Source organism: Peromyscus leucopus, chromosome 11 (genome assembly GCF_004664715.2).
Source record: "Peromyscus leucopus breed LL Stock chromosome 11, UCI_PerLeu_2.1, whole genome shotgun sequence".
Taxonomy (NCBI): Eukaryota; Metazoa; Chordata; class Mammalia; order Rodentia; family Cricetidae; genus Peromyscus; species Peromyscus leucopus.
In genome coordinates this window covers 3,336,821-3,353,197 of record NC_051072.1, presented here as the reverse complement: position 1 = coordinate 3,353,197, position 16,377 = coordinate 3,336,821, and the positions used below count along the sequence as shown (strand labels likewise).

The 16,377-nt window shown below is 41.2% G+C and overlaps 1 protein-coding gene across 1 annotated transcript in view; it reads left to right on the top strand.

The window, feature by feature from the left end:
* Ctnnd2 (catenin delta 2) overlaps positions 1-16,377 on the top strand; it is an 874,755-nt gene that overhangs the window by 506,233 nt on the left and 352,145 nt on the right. The window contains 1 exon segment of the mRNA XM_028882044.2: positions 14,076-14,340. Coding sequence (XP_028737877.1) covers positions 14,076-14,340 — 265 coding nt within the window.

The window sequence follows — 16,377 nt, the reverse complement described above, 5'->3', positions numbered from 1 at the left end:
TCTCTTTCTTCTGTAAATCTTACTCTTACTCTGTGGCTTGCTGTGTAGCTGGGTGGCTGCCCCCTGGTGTCCCCTTCTTTCTCTGGCTGCTAGCTCTCCTCCCAGATTTCTCCTTCTGTATATACTCTGCTTGCCAGCCCCACCTTGCCTTCTTCTGCCTTGCCATTGGCCGTTCAGTTCTTTGTTAGAATCAGGTGTTTTACTCAAGCGTAGTAACAGCTTCACAGAATAAAACAAATGCAACATGAGCAAAAGTAACACACCTTAAAATAATCTACCTGATCTCCCCCTTTTTGTCTAAATAAAAATGAATTTTTCTAACTTTAACATAGTAAGACTATATACAATTTAACAATTATCAAGTAAGGATTACATTCACAATATTCTGTCCATTTGTAGTTACCATATTAAGAGAAAACAATACATTATCTATCCTATCTTAATGAATCCAAAATTTTACACCTAATTTACTTTCTAAGATAACTAAGGAAAACTGCAACTGTAACTATTTAGTCTTCAACTCCATCAAAGACCCAGAAGGATGTAATATTACCAAACTATAGAGACATCTGGCTGCCTAGACAGTCACTCAAAGTTCCTCTGCAGTATTGGGGCATCCATCTTCAGCCTACAGGCCTAGAGTATCTGGCAGACTTTTCTATGAAGCAGGAATTTTGTACTGCTCTGCCTTGCTTTTGCAAAGTTTGTCAGTTTCCTGTGTGTCCTGCAGAATATCTGAGAGACTCTTCCATGAAGCAGGAATTTTGAAGGACTGTCCTGCCTCGTTTTAGCAAAGTTCAACAGTCTTTTTCCTCTGTGTCCTGCATGTCCAGTCTGCACAGCACATTGTCAGCAGTCAAAGGCAAGAGCAGTTTCTTTGCCCAGTGGCTAACCTTGCCACAGTGAAAGCAAACTCCATAAGGAGTTTCTTCAAAGCCCAAAATCTTCTCTGAAGTAAATTGGTGGTACCAGGAGCAGATGTGTCTCATTGTCATGAAAAATCCCAAGTTAACAAAACATTTTAAATGTCATATTCTGTAGGTTTTTGAAAAGTTTAAAGACCATCTATCTATCTAGAATATATCTCTATATGATCTGCAAAGTATACCTAATGTATCTACAAATTTGGTTATTATAAATAACTAACCACTAACCTATGTTTCCAGATTATTCTATAAAGTTTATAATAGCTTTCAAAATCTAGAACTTTACCTTACATTTTTAAATGAACTGCATAGCTACAATATCTTAAACGAGAATAGAAATATCATATAATATGTTGTAACAAAAACAACCTTAACTTTTTATCAGTTTACAAAGTCCTTTAAGAAAGAGTAGAAACATATATACAGTGTAACAAAAATAACTTTAAATTTATATCAATATACTATATTACCCTAAATGATAACAAACATCCATAACCAACCAAATAACCAAAAACCGCTCACACCCCCCACCTCTTGGGATTGTGGGCATAGTTTTCTCCATACTTCCTCTTGCTGTCTGTGAAGTATCTTTAGGGTCCCAAAGAGGAAATTCTGAGATAATGACCAAGTCCTGGGAAGACCAGCAGTAACCTTTGTTAATAGATATCACCTGTCAACTTTCAGGAGGTCTTGCCTGATCAAATCTGATCCATTTTCACCCTGAAGCAATCCACAGCTTCTCATCTCCTGTGGGAACAAAACTCTAAAACATTTTTGATTTCTATTTGACAAATACATTTTTTGACTTTTCAAAAGTTAAGTCATTCCTAACATATATAGACTGATTCATTTCAACAGTCCCTCTTTCAATCCCATGTCTCTTAGCAGCTGTTGTTTGCTTATAACTATTCAAAAAATTCAAAATCAACACAACATACAGGATCCAAACTCCCCATGTACTTCCCATCTCTACGTGGCTTATTTTTTATTATTGTACTTCTCTCTTTAAAGACTTTATTTTTTTTAAACTATTTCTTTCTATGACTGTCCATACCCTTTTTTTCTTAAGCTTACGCACATTGTAAAACACACTGGAACCTGTTTAGAGGTTTTTCCGTCTGGATCTCTTTTACTGTATATCTTTTAGCCTTTTTTGACTGCACAAGCAAACTTTTAAACAGATGAGGTACACCTGGATTCTCCATGGACGTGGCTCTCCGCTGGCTCAGCCCGCTTCCCAGGTCATGCAAGCCAAGCATGAAACTCAGTGCCAGTTGGAGGTTTGTTTGACCAGGGACTGCATTCACCTTCCTAAAGCTCTAGAATGCCAATGCTTGCTCTGCGGCCAGCGTTTTTACTTAGTTTTTTATTCCTACTTAACATACTAGCTACTCAAGGGCCCAGTGACCTGCAGAAACTTTAAAGGAGTCTTATCCCCTTTTTTTGTTGTTGTTCAGCTTTCTCAGGCTCTAGATGGATATAGCTGCAAGTTGGGCACCAGAGTGTTGTGTTTATTTTTTGGCTCTTTGTTGGGGGGGTCACCCAGCTCCCAGATAAATCACACATGAAGGCTTATTCTTACTTATGAATGCCCAGCCTTGGCTTGGTTTAGTTTCTACCCAGCTTTTCCTTAACTTTAAATTATCCCAACTACCTTTGGCCTCTGGGCTTTTCCTGTTCTCTTATGTCCATAACTAACTCTGTGGCTTGCCATGTAGCTAAGTGGCTGACCCCTGGAGTCCTCCTCCTTCTCTGGCTCCTAGCTCTCCTCTCCCAGATTTCTCCTTCTATATATCCTCTCTACCTGCCAGTCCCGCCCATCCTCTCTCCTGCCTCGCTATTGGCTGTTCAGCTCTTTATTAGACCATCAGGTGTTTTAGGCAGGCACAGTAACACAGCTTCTCAGAGTTAAACAAATGCAACATAAACAAAAGTAGCACACCTTAAAATAATATTTTCCTACATGAAGCCACAAGCCTCAAGACACAAGCTCCCAACCCGCCCTGCTCAGGAGGCCTTGTGCCTGCATCTGGCCTGCTTCATGCCCTCACACTTTCCTAGACCCAGGACCCACTCCTTTACAGACTGAATGGTTAAGATGATGCCTTTAGTACACACACACATACACACACACAAACACACACGCACATACACATACATATTTTACTCATATATAAGAGGCATGTAAAATAATATAATATTAATTGTATCTAGTATAACATATACCTAAAAATGGAAATTATTAAAAAATCAAAGGCTATAAATAATTATAAAACAGCTATCAGGAAATACTCCAAGATTGCTTCTTTGTATCCATGGCCATTTTATTCACATCCCCAGTGTTGCGCACACTCTGTGACTGCAGACCACTGAAACTGAGCTAAGTGATTTCCGGGGCAAAAATAAATACCCTTATCCCCTAGGAGAAGGGGTCACATTCTAATGAGGCCCTTAGGTTTGAGGTACCCCGTTCACCGTTCTTAGCTCAGATTGATGGCTGATGTGACATGAGCAAACAGCCGTATCTTCCTGCCTTTCAATGACAGGGAACCAACCAGCTGTATCTCATTCAGTCCTGTCCCCCAAACAGTTCAGACAATACTGCAGCCGAGCAGAAAGCTGATCTCCCTTTCTCACTGCACCCACTCTTGGAAACAGATGAGGGAAAAGCATATCAAGGATTAGGGAATGAGTAGCTGGTACCAAGGGTGAGGTCTTAAGAAGAAAAGCAAGTTGCACATAGATACTCTCAGGGACAGTCTTCACTGCATTTAATATATTTACTAATCCTGAGGCTGGGGTCCATTTCGATGCTCATTCTGTACATCATAAAGCAGACATGGAGGGGTCGCGTCCAAAGTCACCGAGGTTGTTTGGAGCCACTCTTCGAAGTGACACGTCTGGGCTGTCTTGTCCTAGTCCCTGCACTTGTTTGGCCCCATGTTCACAAACACCTTTTGAAAGCTAAACAGATTCACTTGTTTCCCATGGAGCTTCATGGCTTTGGACGATCTGTTATTAAGAATCTGCTAAGATCTACTGCTTACTGGATACAGTGGCTTGTCTTTGAGCACATTTCATCTTACATAGTTTCCTAAACATAGAAGTTGACTAACAAAGACTAACAAAGGTTGGGAATGCCTGAAAGGTCAGTGCCATGGATCTGTGTTCAACTAGTTTAGTCTCCTAAGCATTGTACTAACTCCATGGCAACTGTCTCCCTGTCCTTCCCTCTTACATACTAAGCCTATGTCTGGGCCACCTTGATGCTATACTGAATAATAAGCCACTCTTGAGCAGAGAGATCTGTAGAGCGATCACTGGACAAAACAAACAAACAAAAACAAAAATAACGCCTGTAGATGTTAAAGGAGAAGTTATGTTGAGACTCTACAAATTTCTCCATCACAAGGAATATCCCAGGAGTTTCTCCATGTGCTCACTCATCACTATCACTTTTCTTTCCAACCTCCTTTCTCTCTTTCCTTCCTTCTTGGCTTCCAGATATAAACCACCCATGTCTGTTACTTTTATATGGGGACTAAGTCTCAGATGCCAGCTTAGACATTGCCACCTTTCTACTTTTGTGTATTCAGAAAGTCCTATGAACTCCTGAGCTGTGCATGGGCTACCTAACCCTCATGTGATTGACCCCATGAACATGTGTTAGAAATATTTAGTTTCATGCCAGAACATCAAGAAGCCTAAGTCACCGGGCAGCGGTGGCACACGCATTTAATCCCAGCACTCAGGAGGCAGAGGCAGGCGTGGATCTCTGTGAGTTCAAGGCCAGCCTGGTCTACAGAGCGAGGTCTAGGATGGACACCAAAACTACACAGAGAAACCTTGTTTTGAAAAACAAACAAACAAACAAAAAACCAAAAAACAAAACAAAAACAAAGCAAAAAGCCTAAGTCTCTCTCTTCACTATGGGCTTCTGGATGGTAAAACACACAAACAGTCCATTTTTCACATAGGAATTATTGGACTCTACCAAGCTAAGCAGATGCACAATCCATTAAAGCCATACCGGAGGACATGGTCTCCACCACTCCCTATTGAAGACTCGGCTCCAGACACCGCCTTGCCCAGGCACACCAGGCCACTGCAGGGCAGAGCCTGCTCCCTCTTTCTTCCAACCCAACCTAGCAGAATGATGCAGGCTCTAAGGATGACCTTGGAAGCCTCACTGGTCCCAGATGTGTCATAAGTAGAGGTATTTGAAGAAAATCTATCTGTCCCCTTGCCTGAAGATAGCAGTGATAGGCAGAAATCAGCACAGTAATCCAGGAATGCAGCAACCTAAAAGAAACAAGGATGACTTTCTGGATCAGCAGTGGCTCTTAGTCAGCTAGGCTGCCAGAGAGTGTCTCATCACCAAACATGGGAACTCTTCCCTTCTTTGAGGACCTGTCAATGTGGGCAATGAGATGAAAGGGAAAGAGTTCCATACCGGCAGGTGACTAAGTTACCCTTGTCCTTGAAGATCCATGATAATTCCACGAACATAGCTCTCTTCTTACTTACATCACATCAGTAGACAGAGCAGTGTTGAAAATAGTCGAAGCCAAAGATGATGTGTCAACTGAGCCGTGAATATGATATCATTTATAATTTTCACATAAGGGCTTAACAGCACCAGAGGTTGGAACTTAAGAACAATTAAGATGTCAGCAGAAGATATACCTCTGTGTACCAGTAATTACAGGTTAGCAGCTTGTGCCCTCTGTTCTAGACATTGTCTATCAATTCAAATGGTTAGAAAGCTCTAGAATTTATTTGTACGGCCATTCCAGTTCTTGGCCATGTTTCAGATTTGTAGACAAGTGAATTGATCAAGATCAGAGCACAGCATACATTTCAAGTAGAAATGTTTATTTTGTATAATAAAAATGATCACAGCAGCTGTAGCCCCAAGTCTACCAGATCTCAGTCTATGTCCTTGACTCAGGTTCTCAGCTAGCTAAGAAGCTTTGCTTGGGTAGTTAACTTTCCACAGTACTTCTTCTTTAATTTCTTGTTCACCAGGTAGACATTTGTATACATATAGAGGATAATAGGCCTCTAAATCATAAGAACGTACTTGACAGAAAATCATTTAGTACTGAAGATAGAGGAACATCTTAATTCTGTTCTGCAGCCATCTGGTTTTTGCAAGCAGCTCTGTTTCCATGTATGACCCTCTTATAAAGCCAATTATTGAATGGCTGTCTCTAACTTTCTAGAGATGGGCAACTAGGATATCTGCTCATGTTCTCTCTGCAGCCTCTCTCCCTGCGTTCTCCCTCTTATCTTTTATTAGGTTTGCTCAGCCCCCTTATGTCACTCTAGGTAATAGAAGTGACTCCACCATGGATATGGTAACATTTCCCCATTCAACTACACCATTTTCATCTTCATGGAAAATACTATGCAAAATATTCATCCAGGCCCATTCAGTTTTCACTTGAAAGCAATTTTAGCACAGTTCTTTCAAAGAGAACAGATACTGATGAATATTTAAGTAGAGCAGATAATAAGATAAAATCATAAAGATTTATTCAGATGTGATATATATATATATATATCACCTTGCATTTTAATTTTCTTCAAAATACATTATCTTTCAAAGCACATGGGCTATATTTTCTGGACATATTCTAATATCTAGTGTCCAGGAGATCATATGGGATTAAACAAGCAGAGAAGGGTCAGTCAGCCTGGGATTTGTTCCACATTCTACCTGTTCTGTCCTCCATCTTCTCTGCTGTGAAATGAAGAGGTAGCATCGAGAAATCTTAGCATCCACACAGGTTGTTATTAACTCTAAATGTGGCAGTATGTGTTGGATCTTCACATAGTGTATGCACAAAAGGAAACTCTGCATGAGGATAGTCTTGTTATTATTCTTTCCTCATTTTTAGTCAAGGAGACATAATACGTGGCTATGTTATCATCCATCAGTAGCTCCAGCACATACTCTGTACATGAGAATAAATAAAAATGTGTAGTAAGAAACATGCAAATAAAATTAATTGGAAGAATATATGTGTAAGGCTAAGTATGGATTCATTAAATTTCCAATGTGTCCATTGACTTGTTCATATTTTAATTTTTAGAACAAATTCTACAAACTTACTAAATTCTACTGTATATAGCTGTACCTGGGCTGTTAATCAAGAGTGGCTATTCCTAAATATTGTAAAAGATCCTAGTAATAATTTTTTACATTAATCCATATTTTAAGTACCTGGTTAAAAAAAAAAAAAACTTCTTAAGAATTCTTAGACCTGGACTTGGAGAGATGGTTCAGTGGTTAAGAGCACTTGGTGCTCTTGTAGAGGACCTAGGTTTGATTTCCAGCACCCACCTCGCAGCTCACAGCCATCTGTAACTCAAGTTCCAGGGGATTCACCACTTCCTCTGGGCACCAGGCATACATGTGATGCACAGCTATACATGCAGACAAAACATTCAGACATATACAATGTCTAAAATACATAGCAATGCCTAAAACAGTGTTTGTAAATCTCTCTGCTGTATAAAAAGAACAAAACTGGTCACTGCTTAAAATAGGATTTTGTCCCCTTTTCTCTTCATACCTGTGTTATATACATCCATGATGACCATGTCTGTGGCATTCCTATATCCGATTTCACATTTTGGGGACATTTATCCTCTGTTTCCAGTAAAAGCAGTGAAAACATCCTGAACGTTAGTGATAAGAATTCCACCAGGAGTGTAACCATGTTGAAAATACTTCTTTCAAAAACAATGACATCTGAAGCTGTAATACCATGTTGTATTTATTCTTGAATAGCTATCCATTGACTATAGCCCAGTTCAGATTGTGTTAAGTGCAGGAACTGGGAAGACACAACTCACCTTTGCTGAGAGCATGCCAGATTGAGAGCCAAAAAGTTTTTATTCCTGCAATAATGGCCTTGAGAGCTCTTGGCCCCACCATCACTCATTGTCTGATTAGAGGCAGCATTCCTTAATTACCTTCTTATGTATTTCTCCTATATTAAATTATCTAGACAATACGTGCTGTGTTTTCATATTTATCTGTATATACAAATATACATAGAAACACGATGAAAGGAAAAGTATCAGCTCAGGACCCCAAGACCAAGCTTTCAACACAAAGGAGATTTATTTGTCCCAGAGGGACAGAGGTCAGGGAATAAGAGACAAAGGCAGGAGATAGAGGACAAGGGAGATGGGGTAGGAAACAAGGGAAAGGGGGCAGGGTATTTGTCTCATAAGAGGGACAGAATACCACCTCTGGATAGAGAGGAGACAGGTGTGACACACAGGAAAATAGCAGTTTATAGGGGTGTTAGGATGAGGTGTTTAATTTTAATCGAGTATGTTAATTAGGTGAACTAAAGTAGGTTTTAGATTGCTGGACTTCAATACTTTCCTAGCTGGACCTTGGTAGTCAGCCTTAGAAGGAGGAAATGGCCAAATAAGGTGGCTACCTTTAAGAATGTAATCTAATGGTTTTTAGTAAGGCCGAGGGAATGGGAGAGAAGGGCCAGGCCTTCCAGAGCCACACTCAGCACAGTGGAGCTAGCCAGTCCCTTCACACAAGGCTGGAGAAATAGCTCAGCAGCTAAGAACCTGGGATGCTCGTTCAGGGGTCCTCAGTTCACTTACCTGCACTCACATAGTGGCTTGCAAACATTTGTGACTCCATCCAGTTCCAGGGCGTCTGAGGTCCTCTTCTGGTCTCTGCAGACACCAAGCACCCACTGGCACAGACATGTATGGAGTCAAAACATCTATACATGTAAAAGAAAATGAAAAATAGATACATTTATAAAATGAAGAGTAAAAAAATGTACAAAAAGAATATTGCTTTTCTTACTCTTTGTTGGATTCCACTTACTGTTCCTCACAACGATTTCTCATCGTGTGCCAGATGCCTGGATTTTATTCTCTTCTTGTTTTTCCCTTTTCAGTAAACAATGCTTGTAACCATCATTCATAGAGCAGTGCTTGGCTTTATTAACAAGGATACATTGTCCCTCTTCCAAATATAGCACACAAGGCATCTCTCTGTTTTGCCTTGACAAACTAAGGTTTTATTTGTGTAGCTTTCAGAAAACAAACATAATTTCAGCAACGGCATGGATGTCTGTCAAAGTGTCAACTCCACTGCAGAAGAGGCCACTTATTAGATCTCCCTGGAGAGGCTAGCGGCACAGTTCATTGAGTTCTAAGAGCTCATGGGAAGAGAAAGGGCTGTTTACAGAGGAGGTGAGAGGAAAGGATCACGTTTGCGGAGCTGATGAAGCCCCAACCCCGCCAAATGTTTGCCAGGAGGACATTTGGTTGGGTGGAGTAAGCTGCAAGGTCAATGGAGCTCTGGAACTCATACAGGAGAAAAATGTTTAGTGGCAGAGATTAAGGGGAAGGTGTATTAAATGAAAGACTTCTCATAGAGGAATGGCAGTTGTTTATCCATGTTAACAGGTTTGATTTCTATAAGATATACCAAGAGCTAAAGAGCTCAGCAAGTCAGAGGGCTGTGTTGAGCCCTGACTTTTACAGTGCCTTCCTCACTGTCGTCCATGCAATCCTATGAAATAGCAGTTGTGACACTGATATTTTTCTAAATCAAGGTTTTTGCTATGTAGCCCAGAATGTCTTCCCAGTAGATCAGTGTGGGCTTGAACTCACAATCCTCCTGCCTCAGCCTTCTGAGTGCTAAGGATAGAGATGGCCATCGCTATTCCCAGTCAGTTTCAGACTTTCTAATGCTACCCTAACTACCCATTCATGCAATGTTTTCTGTGTACCAGATACCTAAAACAAACTGAGATTCTATGATCCCATGGGATAGCTTTACCCTAAATATAAGGAATTCCATCTTTGCTTTGCTGGGGCTATGGCTTCGCACATATTTTGTTCTCTGTGGTCACAGGGTCTCTTCTTTACTTTACCAAGCTGTTGTTGCCCTCTTTGTATGGTAGATACTTTATTCTCATGGCTGGGGCATTTTAATTTAACAGCATAAATTTGAACCATGATTTTCTATCTTGAAATTCTCAAAAACTGCCTTTCTCACTGGCAGAGAGGTTTAAGTATTTATCAAGGTCTGACCCAGTAGCTCAGCAGGTAAAATGCTTGCTGTCCAGCTTGATCATTCCCCAGTATCCCATTGAAAAAACGCTAGTATGGAATTGTCTATCTGCTGTCTGAGCACTAGGGAGTCTGAGAAAGAGGGATCCCAGAAGCTTAGTAACCAGACAACCTAGCTGAATCAGTGAGCACTACATCCTGCGAGTGATCCCTGTCAAAAAAAAAAAAAAAAAAGGAAAGCGAAAGTGCCCCTTCCTGAAGGAAGACACTGAAGGTTGACCTCTGGCCTTCTCATGCATGTCTGCTAACATGTTCACCTCCCCAGGCTGTATCTGCATGCATGCATGCATATGTACATGTAAACATGTTCACACACAAACTCTCCATCTCTCCCTCTCTTCACCACCCGCCCCCATGATAATGGATGATACTTTGGAAGAGCAAATTCATCAAAGTCAAAATTATTGTGATTTAAAAAAAAAGTAACTTTTGGAAAGTTGCTCATCCATCTAAAATTTTATAGCCCACATCCTCATAGCCTAATGTAGTTACATCGGCGGTGAGACAGAGTCAAGATGCTTTAAAATGAAGACTCTTCCGTGCACTCTTACCTTTTGTCTTCTGCAAGTGAAACAAGTCAGTTTTTTGAAATATTTTTATATATCTTTTATATATATCTGCATAAAATTCAATTTTATAAAAATAATATAAATTAGTTTACACACCAATGATAATTAGTTTGCACATCTGTGATAATTTTCTAGTGTGCTATTTGGGTGTTTGATTCCTGTGGTAACCCATGTTTCCCTCTCTACCTTTAGTTGACATTCTAGCTTATTTAAAATTCACTCACTGTACTCAGTAACTCACAAATATTTGTCTTTGAGATTCTAAGTCTGGTCTAGAGGCTTATGTTGATAATAACCATAACATCTGGAGTCTACCTACAGAGGCTTAAATTCTTTTTCTATTAGAGACTGGCCTATCAGGGGACTTCATCTTTCCATGTCTCCAGTTTCCCATCTGTAAGGGAAAAGTGGCATGCTTCCCTTCTAACAGGTTGTTGAGGAAATGTGAGCATTCTATTGTCCAGGGCAAGGACACTCCCCTCCCCCCCAGGCCCCATACATAGTTCCTTTGTGTAGTGTTGTAGATTTCAGCCTTGATAGTGGAGTGATGACTCATTAGTGTAACATTTTCTCTATGTTACCTATTGGATGCTCTTCTCACGTAAAGTCAAAACAATAATCCCAGGAGGCCACCTTGCTCCCTTTCATAGCTCCCAATGTTTCATCTTGGAAAAACTAATCACCTGATCCGAGACTGAGGGCTAGAGCTGGAGTCCAGATCCGACTTCAGAAGCTAAGCGCTCAGTGAGCTGCATGGTCCTTCCCTGGAAAAGAGCACAGCAGAAATCAAACAGGGGGCTGGAGAGCTGACCCAGTGGTGAAGAGCACACCCTTGTTCCTCCTGCAGGAACCAGGCACACATGTAGTGCACAGACATACATGCAGGCGAAACATTCATAAACACAAAATAATAAAATCAGTCTAAACAAAACTCCACACCAAATAGTGACTCAGCCTTCTTTACCACTCCTTCCCTACACGTCTAGGTTTTACCTTGATAGAACTTCACGCCACTGCACGTTCGGGTCTGCTGCTCACTAGTGTTTTCCTCAGTCCTTCCATTTTCTGCTTATATTTAGACAGAATGGGAGACAGTCATTTCATTCATCTTCCCTATCCTAGCATTAGTCAATAAATGTTGTTTTAAAGATGTAGGTGTGTGATATATGAGTGTATATATATGTATGTGCTCGTGTGTGTGCAGGAAGTCATGTGTGTTTGGTATTTGAGAAGGTGCATGTAGAGTATGGAAAACAAGCTGGTGTGTTTTTCTTTGAGACAAGGTCTAGAGCTCCCAGATTAGTCAAGACTGGCTGACCAGGGCGGTCCAGGGATCCTCTGTCTACCTTCCCAGCATGGGGATGGCAAACACCCACCTCCTTGTCCAGTTTTGTCTGGTGGGTGCTGGGGATTGAACTCAGATTCTCCTACTTCCACAGCTGGCGTTTTACCAGCTGATCTTTTCCCAGCCTCCACAGTGGTTTCATTCAGTTTTAATATTATTTCTTGGTCTCTACTACTTGTGCCCACTTGTGTGAATCACGGGATTAACAGCAAACACATTTTTAGAAGAGAATTTATTTTTGCCTGTAAACAATTTTCAGCAAGAATAAACACTGATGTTTGGTTTCCAGAATGAAGAATGTACTTCTGTGAAAATGAGGCAGCGCACTGAGTCTCTCCTTTTGCCCTTCATTTTCTGACTGCTTAACACAACTCTTGGGCACAATGAGATTTTATTTGTGTCTGTGTTGTTATCTAGGTTTTAAACTGCTTTGATTACTGTATAAAGTGTATTGTTCATGATATGTTAAATTTTTTATTACCTTTATTTCTTTGTGGTGGCTGAGAAGGTACACTTGCCACACTTGCAGTCAAATACAGTGGAAAAAGAAAAACTGTATAACACAGTGCCACCAATCTTTAAAACCCCTCTTAGGAAATATGGGCACTTTTTCTTAGATTTTTTTTCATAAATATTTCAATAATTTTCATTGTGTCAGTTAACCTGTTCTCCTAATTTTTTGCCCATCATATGATAAAAGTATTGAAAGTTAATTGGAAAAGTAAAATCCTGAGCTCGTAAGTTCAAATCCTGACCTCATCAGGGCAATCTCTCCTCCAGTTTACTTTCAGCTTTTATTGTTTTGAGAGAATTCCTTACACACTCTAAGCAAATTGTTTCCTTGATGTGCCTTCATTACCTTTATGTTTCATTTGGCATATAGCCCTTATGAAATGATAATTTATAAGAAATAGTTGCTAGGAAGTCAAAATTGTGCTGTGTGACTTGAAATTGGAATCTAATATAGTGCACCTGGGGTACAGGTTCCAGTATGTAGACATTTGCTGTAACTCAGCATCTCTACTGACCTAAGATGTCACAAAGCAAATGTCCTTATAGTGATTGTTGCTAGGACAGTAAATAACTAGTCACCTCCCACTCGTAAGAAGGATGCTATTTCCATTTTATATGTCAATTTGACATTAGACGTGAATATTTTTGAGAGACAGATAAAAAGAGTGGCCTGGCATCATCTAAAAAGACCTCAGAAAAGAAACAAAATCAATCAAGATTCAGTTTAGAAACATTGACACTGATTTTAGTAACTTGTGTGAAGTCTTCTCAAAGCAGCCTAGACATGTCGAGAAGACGCAAAGACTTTGGGGACAGCCACGTCAACTCCTCACTCTGCCTTGCTACTGGGATGGCCTTTTCCTTCCCGAACAAGTCTACTGTCTCCCAAGAGCATTTGTTCCTGTGAAAGCTTTACTGAGAAAAAGGCACATGAAATCTTTAGGGATTTACTTTACAGAAAGCAGAGCAGCCGGGCATGGGATGCTACGGTACTGATTACAAATACTGAGCCCTCTTCACTCGACGTCCATCCCCAGGCATACCCTGTCCCTTCCCTTCCCTCTATTCTGGAAAATGGCCTTGCTGCTAAATTTATTACAAACTCAATAAAGTTAACATAAGGTTAATCTGAACACATCTTGAATGTTCTCAACTAGGACAATAAAGAACCAATTGTCCGTGCTTCCTTATTAAATATTTTCCTCTGAGATTTTTTTTTTTAAACCCGTGCTGGAGATCAAACCCAGGGCCTTCTTCCCGGAGCCACACTGCAGCCTAGGTTTTGGTTGTGAAAAATGTCCACAGGTTGGATGTGTGTGTGTGTGTGTATGTGCCTCCCTTTGATGTTGGTTAGCAATGGTGTGCTTTCCCTCGGTATTTTCGGCTTACCTCTGAAACAGCGTGTGAATTGTCATTTGTTTAGATAGCATGGACTGTGTTGGGTCATCTGTGACGGATTAATTTTGTTTTATTCTTTCGAACCCCTATTTTTTTTTATGTGTGTGTGTAATGCTCCCCCCTGCCTAGACCTGGTTAACCATCTCTGCCAGCAGGTCCTCAGTTTTTTACTCTGTCCCTCCTTTCCTACCCTAGCCCCGTCTTCCCCCGGTGTCGACTCCGTCCCCTTGCAGCGCACAGGCAGCCAGCACGGGCCGCAGAATGCCGCTGCCGCAGCCGCAGCCACCTTCCAGAGGGCCAGCTACGCCGCTGGCCCAGCCTCCAACTACGCCGACCCTTACCGACAGCTGCAGTATTGTCCCTCCGTTGACTCTCCGTACAGCAAATCGGGCCCTGCCCTCCCACCCGAAGGCACCTTGGCCAGGTCCCCATCCATTGACAGCATTCAGAAAGACCCCAGGTGGGTAAAACCGTATTTATTTACTCTGAGATGTATAAAAAGGTTTGATAACGCGGTCTCCTCTTGGCGCGCTCTCAGTGACAGGACATTGCCGTTGCCTTCTTGTTATTGGCTGAGGGTGGAAAGGTCGGCTTTTCTTGCGTTTTACAATGTTTGTGTGATAGGAAATGTAGACACATAGAATGGACCCCTGATGTCTCCTATGGAACAACACCCAGAAATAAAGCATAAAGAACTACTATAAGAACAACTTTGGGTGCTTATGGGTGTAGCCCTCTGATTTGGTCCAGAGGGGTCTTCAGTGAAGTGGGAGCAGAGGCAGGAGCTGGGCAAAGGTCTCATGTGACCTTCAGTGTCACATGTGCTCCTACCGCCTGGGAAGAAGAACTTGTTACCAGCCTCTGTCTTTCTGTTTATCAGAATATAAAGATCCCCCCAAAAAAAATTATTCTCAAATTTGAGAAATCAGAAATTAGTTGTTTGGGAATTGGTAAGAACTTGGCTGTGGATTGTTGGAGATACAATTCGATAAGGTGCATTTCTCTTCCACCTTCTTGTTTCCAGTAGCAGCTGGGGTTTTCATGGTCCTCTGCTTCTGAAGTTGGGATTGACTCCTTGTGAGTTGATATAGATGCAGTCCCATGTGCACATGTGCACAGATGTGTATGCTCTCACACATATAAATGCATCTATACATATACACAGACATATATGTAACCTGCCCCAGTGAACACTCTAGATAGGCTGAGATGCCAGTATTTCTTTAGGGCTGGGCTTGAGTGTAATGATACATTTGAAATTCATCTCCAGGCATTTCCCTGACAGGGCACACTGCTTCTTAGGTACTGTATCGAGAATTTGCATGGTTTCCCTTATAAAGAGAAATTGCTTCTTCAAACATGAAAGGCGAATGGACGAATCATTTCATCCTGTGCTTTCAGATAGCTGCCTCAATACAAATGAAACCCACGTGGAGGGCCCTCACTAAGTGCTGTGTTTGGTGCAGTCTGCATGGTAGCGTTGAATTGTACTAAAGGCTCGCTTCTGACTGCAGGAGGTTGAAAGTATATCTCATCCCCAGAGCTCAGTGCTGGTCTCTGGATTTTCAAGCTTTCACAGCAGTCAAAAGTCTCTGAACTGAAATCCACCTTTCTCTTTTAAAGCATGCATGGTTAGGACGTTCTTCAGAAACTATTTTTATCACCCTTTGTTTGGAAATATTTTATTCTTAACAGTAGAGCAAGAATATATGGAAATAAAACATTAGCGAAAGATGAAGAGATGCTGGTATAGAAGACTGTATCCAACTGGGCGTTGTTTGACTTTCACACTGTGTATTTAACTTGAGGATATACACGCATGTTATGTTGGATGTTATGTGTTCTAGTCTTCCTTCTCTTGCTGTGTTAAAACAATGACCAAAAAGAGCTTGTGGAGGAAAGGGCCGATAGGCTTGTGCTTTCCAGCCATAATACATCATGGTTGAGTCAAGGCAGGACATCTAGAAAGAGCTTGAAGCAGAAACCATGGAGAAGGCTGATTCCTGGCTCTCTCCTTCTTCACAGGCTAGAGCTTGGGTGGCTTCATTACACCGCACAGAACCACCTGCCTAGGGATGGTGCCACCCACAGTGGGATAGGCCCTCCTGCATCAGTTCATAAGCTGGATAAATCCCACACAGACATGCCCACAGATGAATCTGATAAAGACAGTCACTCAACTTTGTCCCTTTTATTCAGGTATACTCTCAGTCGAAGCAGGCGTTGCTCTATAATTATGGCCATCTCCTAATGCACTATTTATTCCAAGTTTGCCTCAACCTCATGGTCCTCCTGCCTCAGTGTCCCATGTGCAGAGATTAGAGGCATCAGCTACCTCATGAGAATAAGATTATATCTGCAATAAAAAGCCTTTAAGCATTCCTATTAAGGAATTTGGCTTAATAAGAAACTAAATTTATGTTTCTCTGTGTGCAGCCTAGCTTCTGTGCTCTATATTGTGTGTTAAAGGCACTTTATTTTATGAAATGGAATAGCC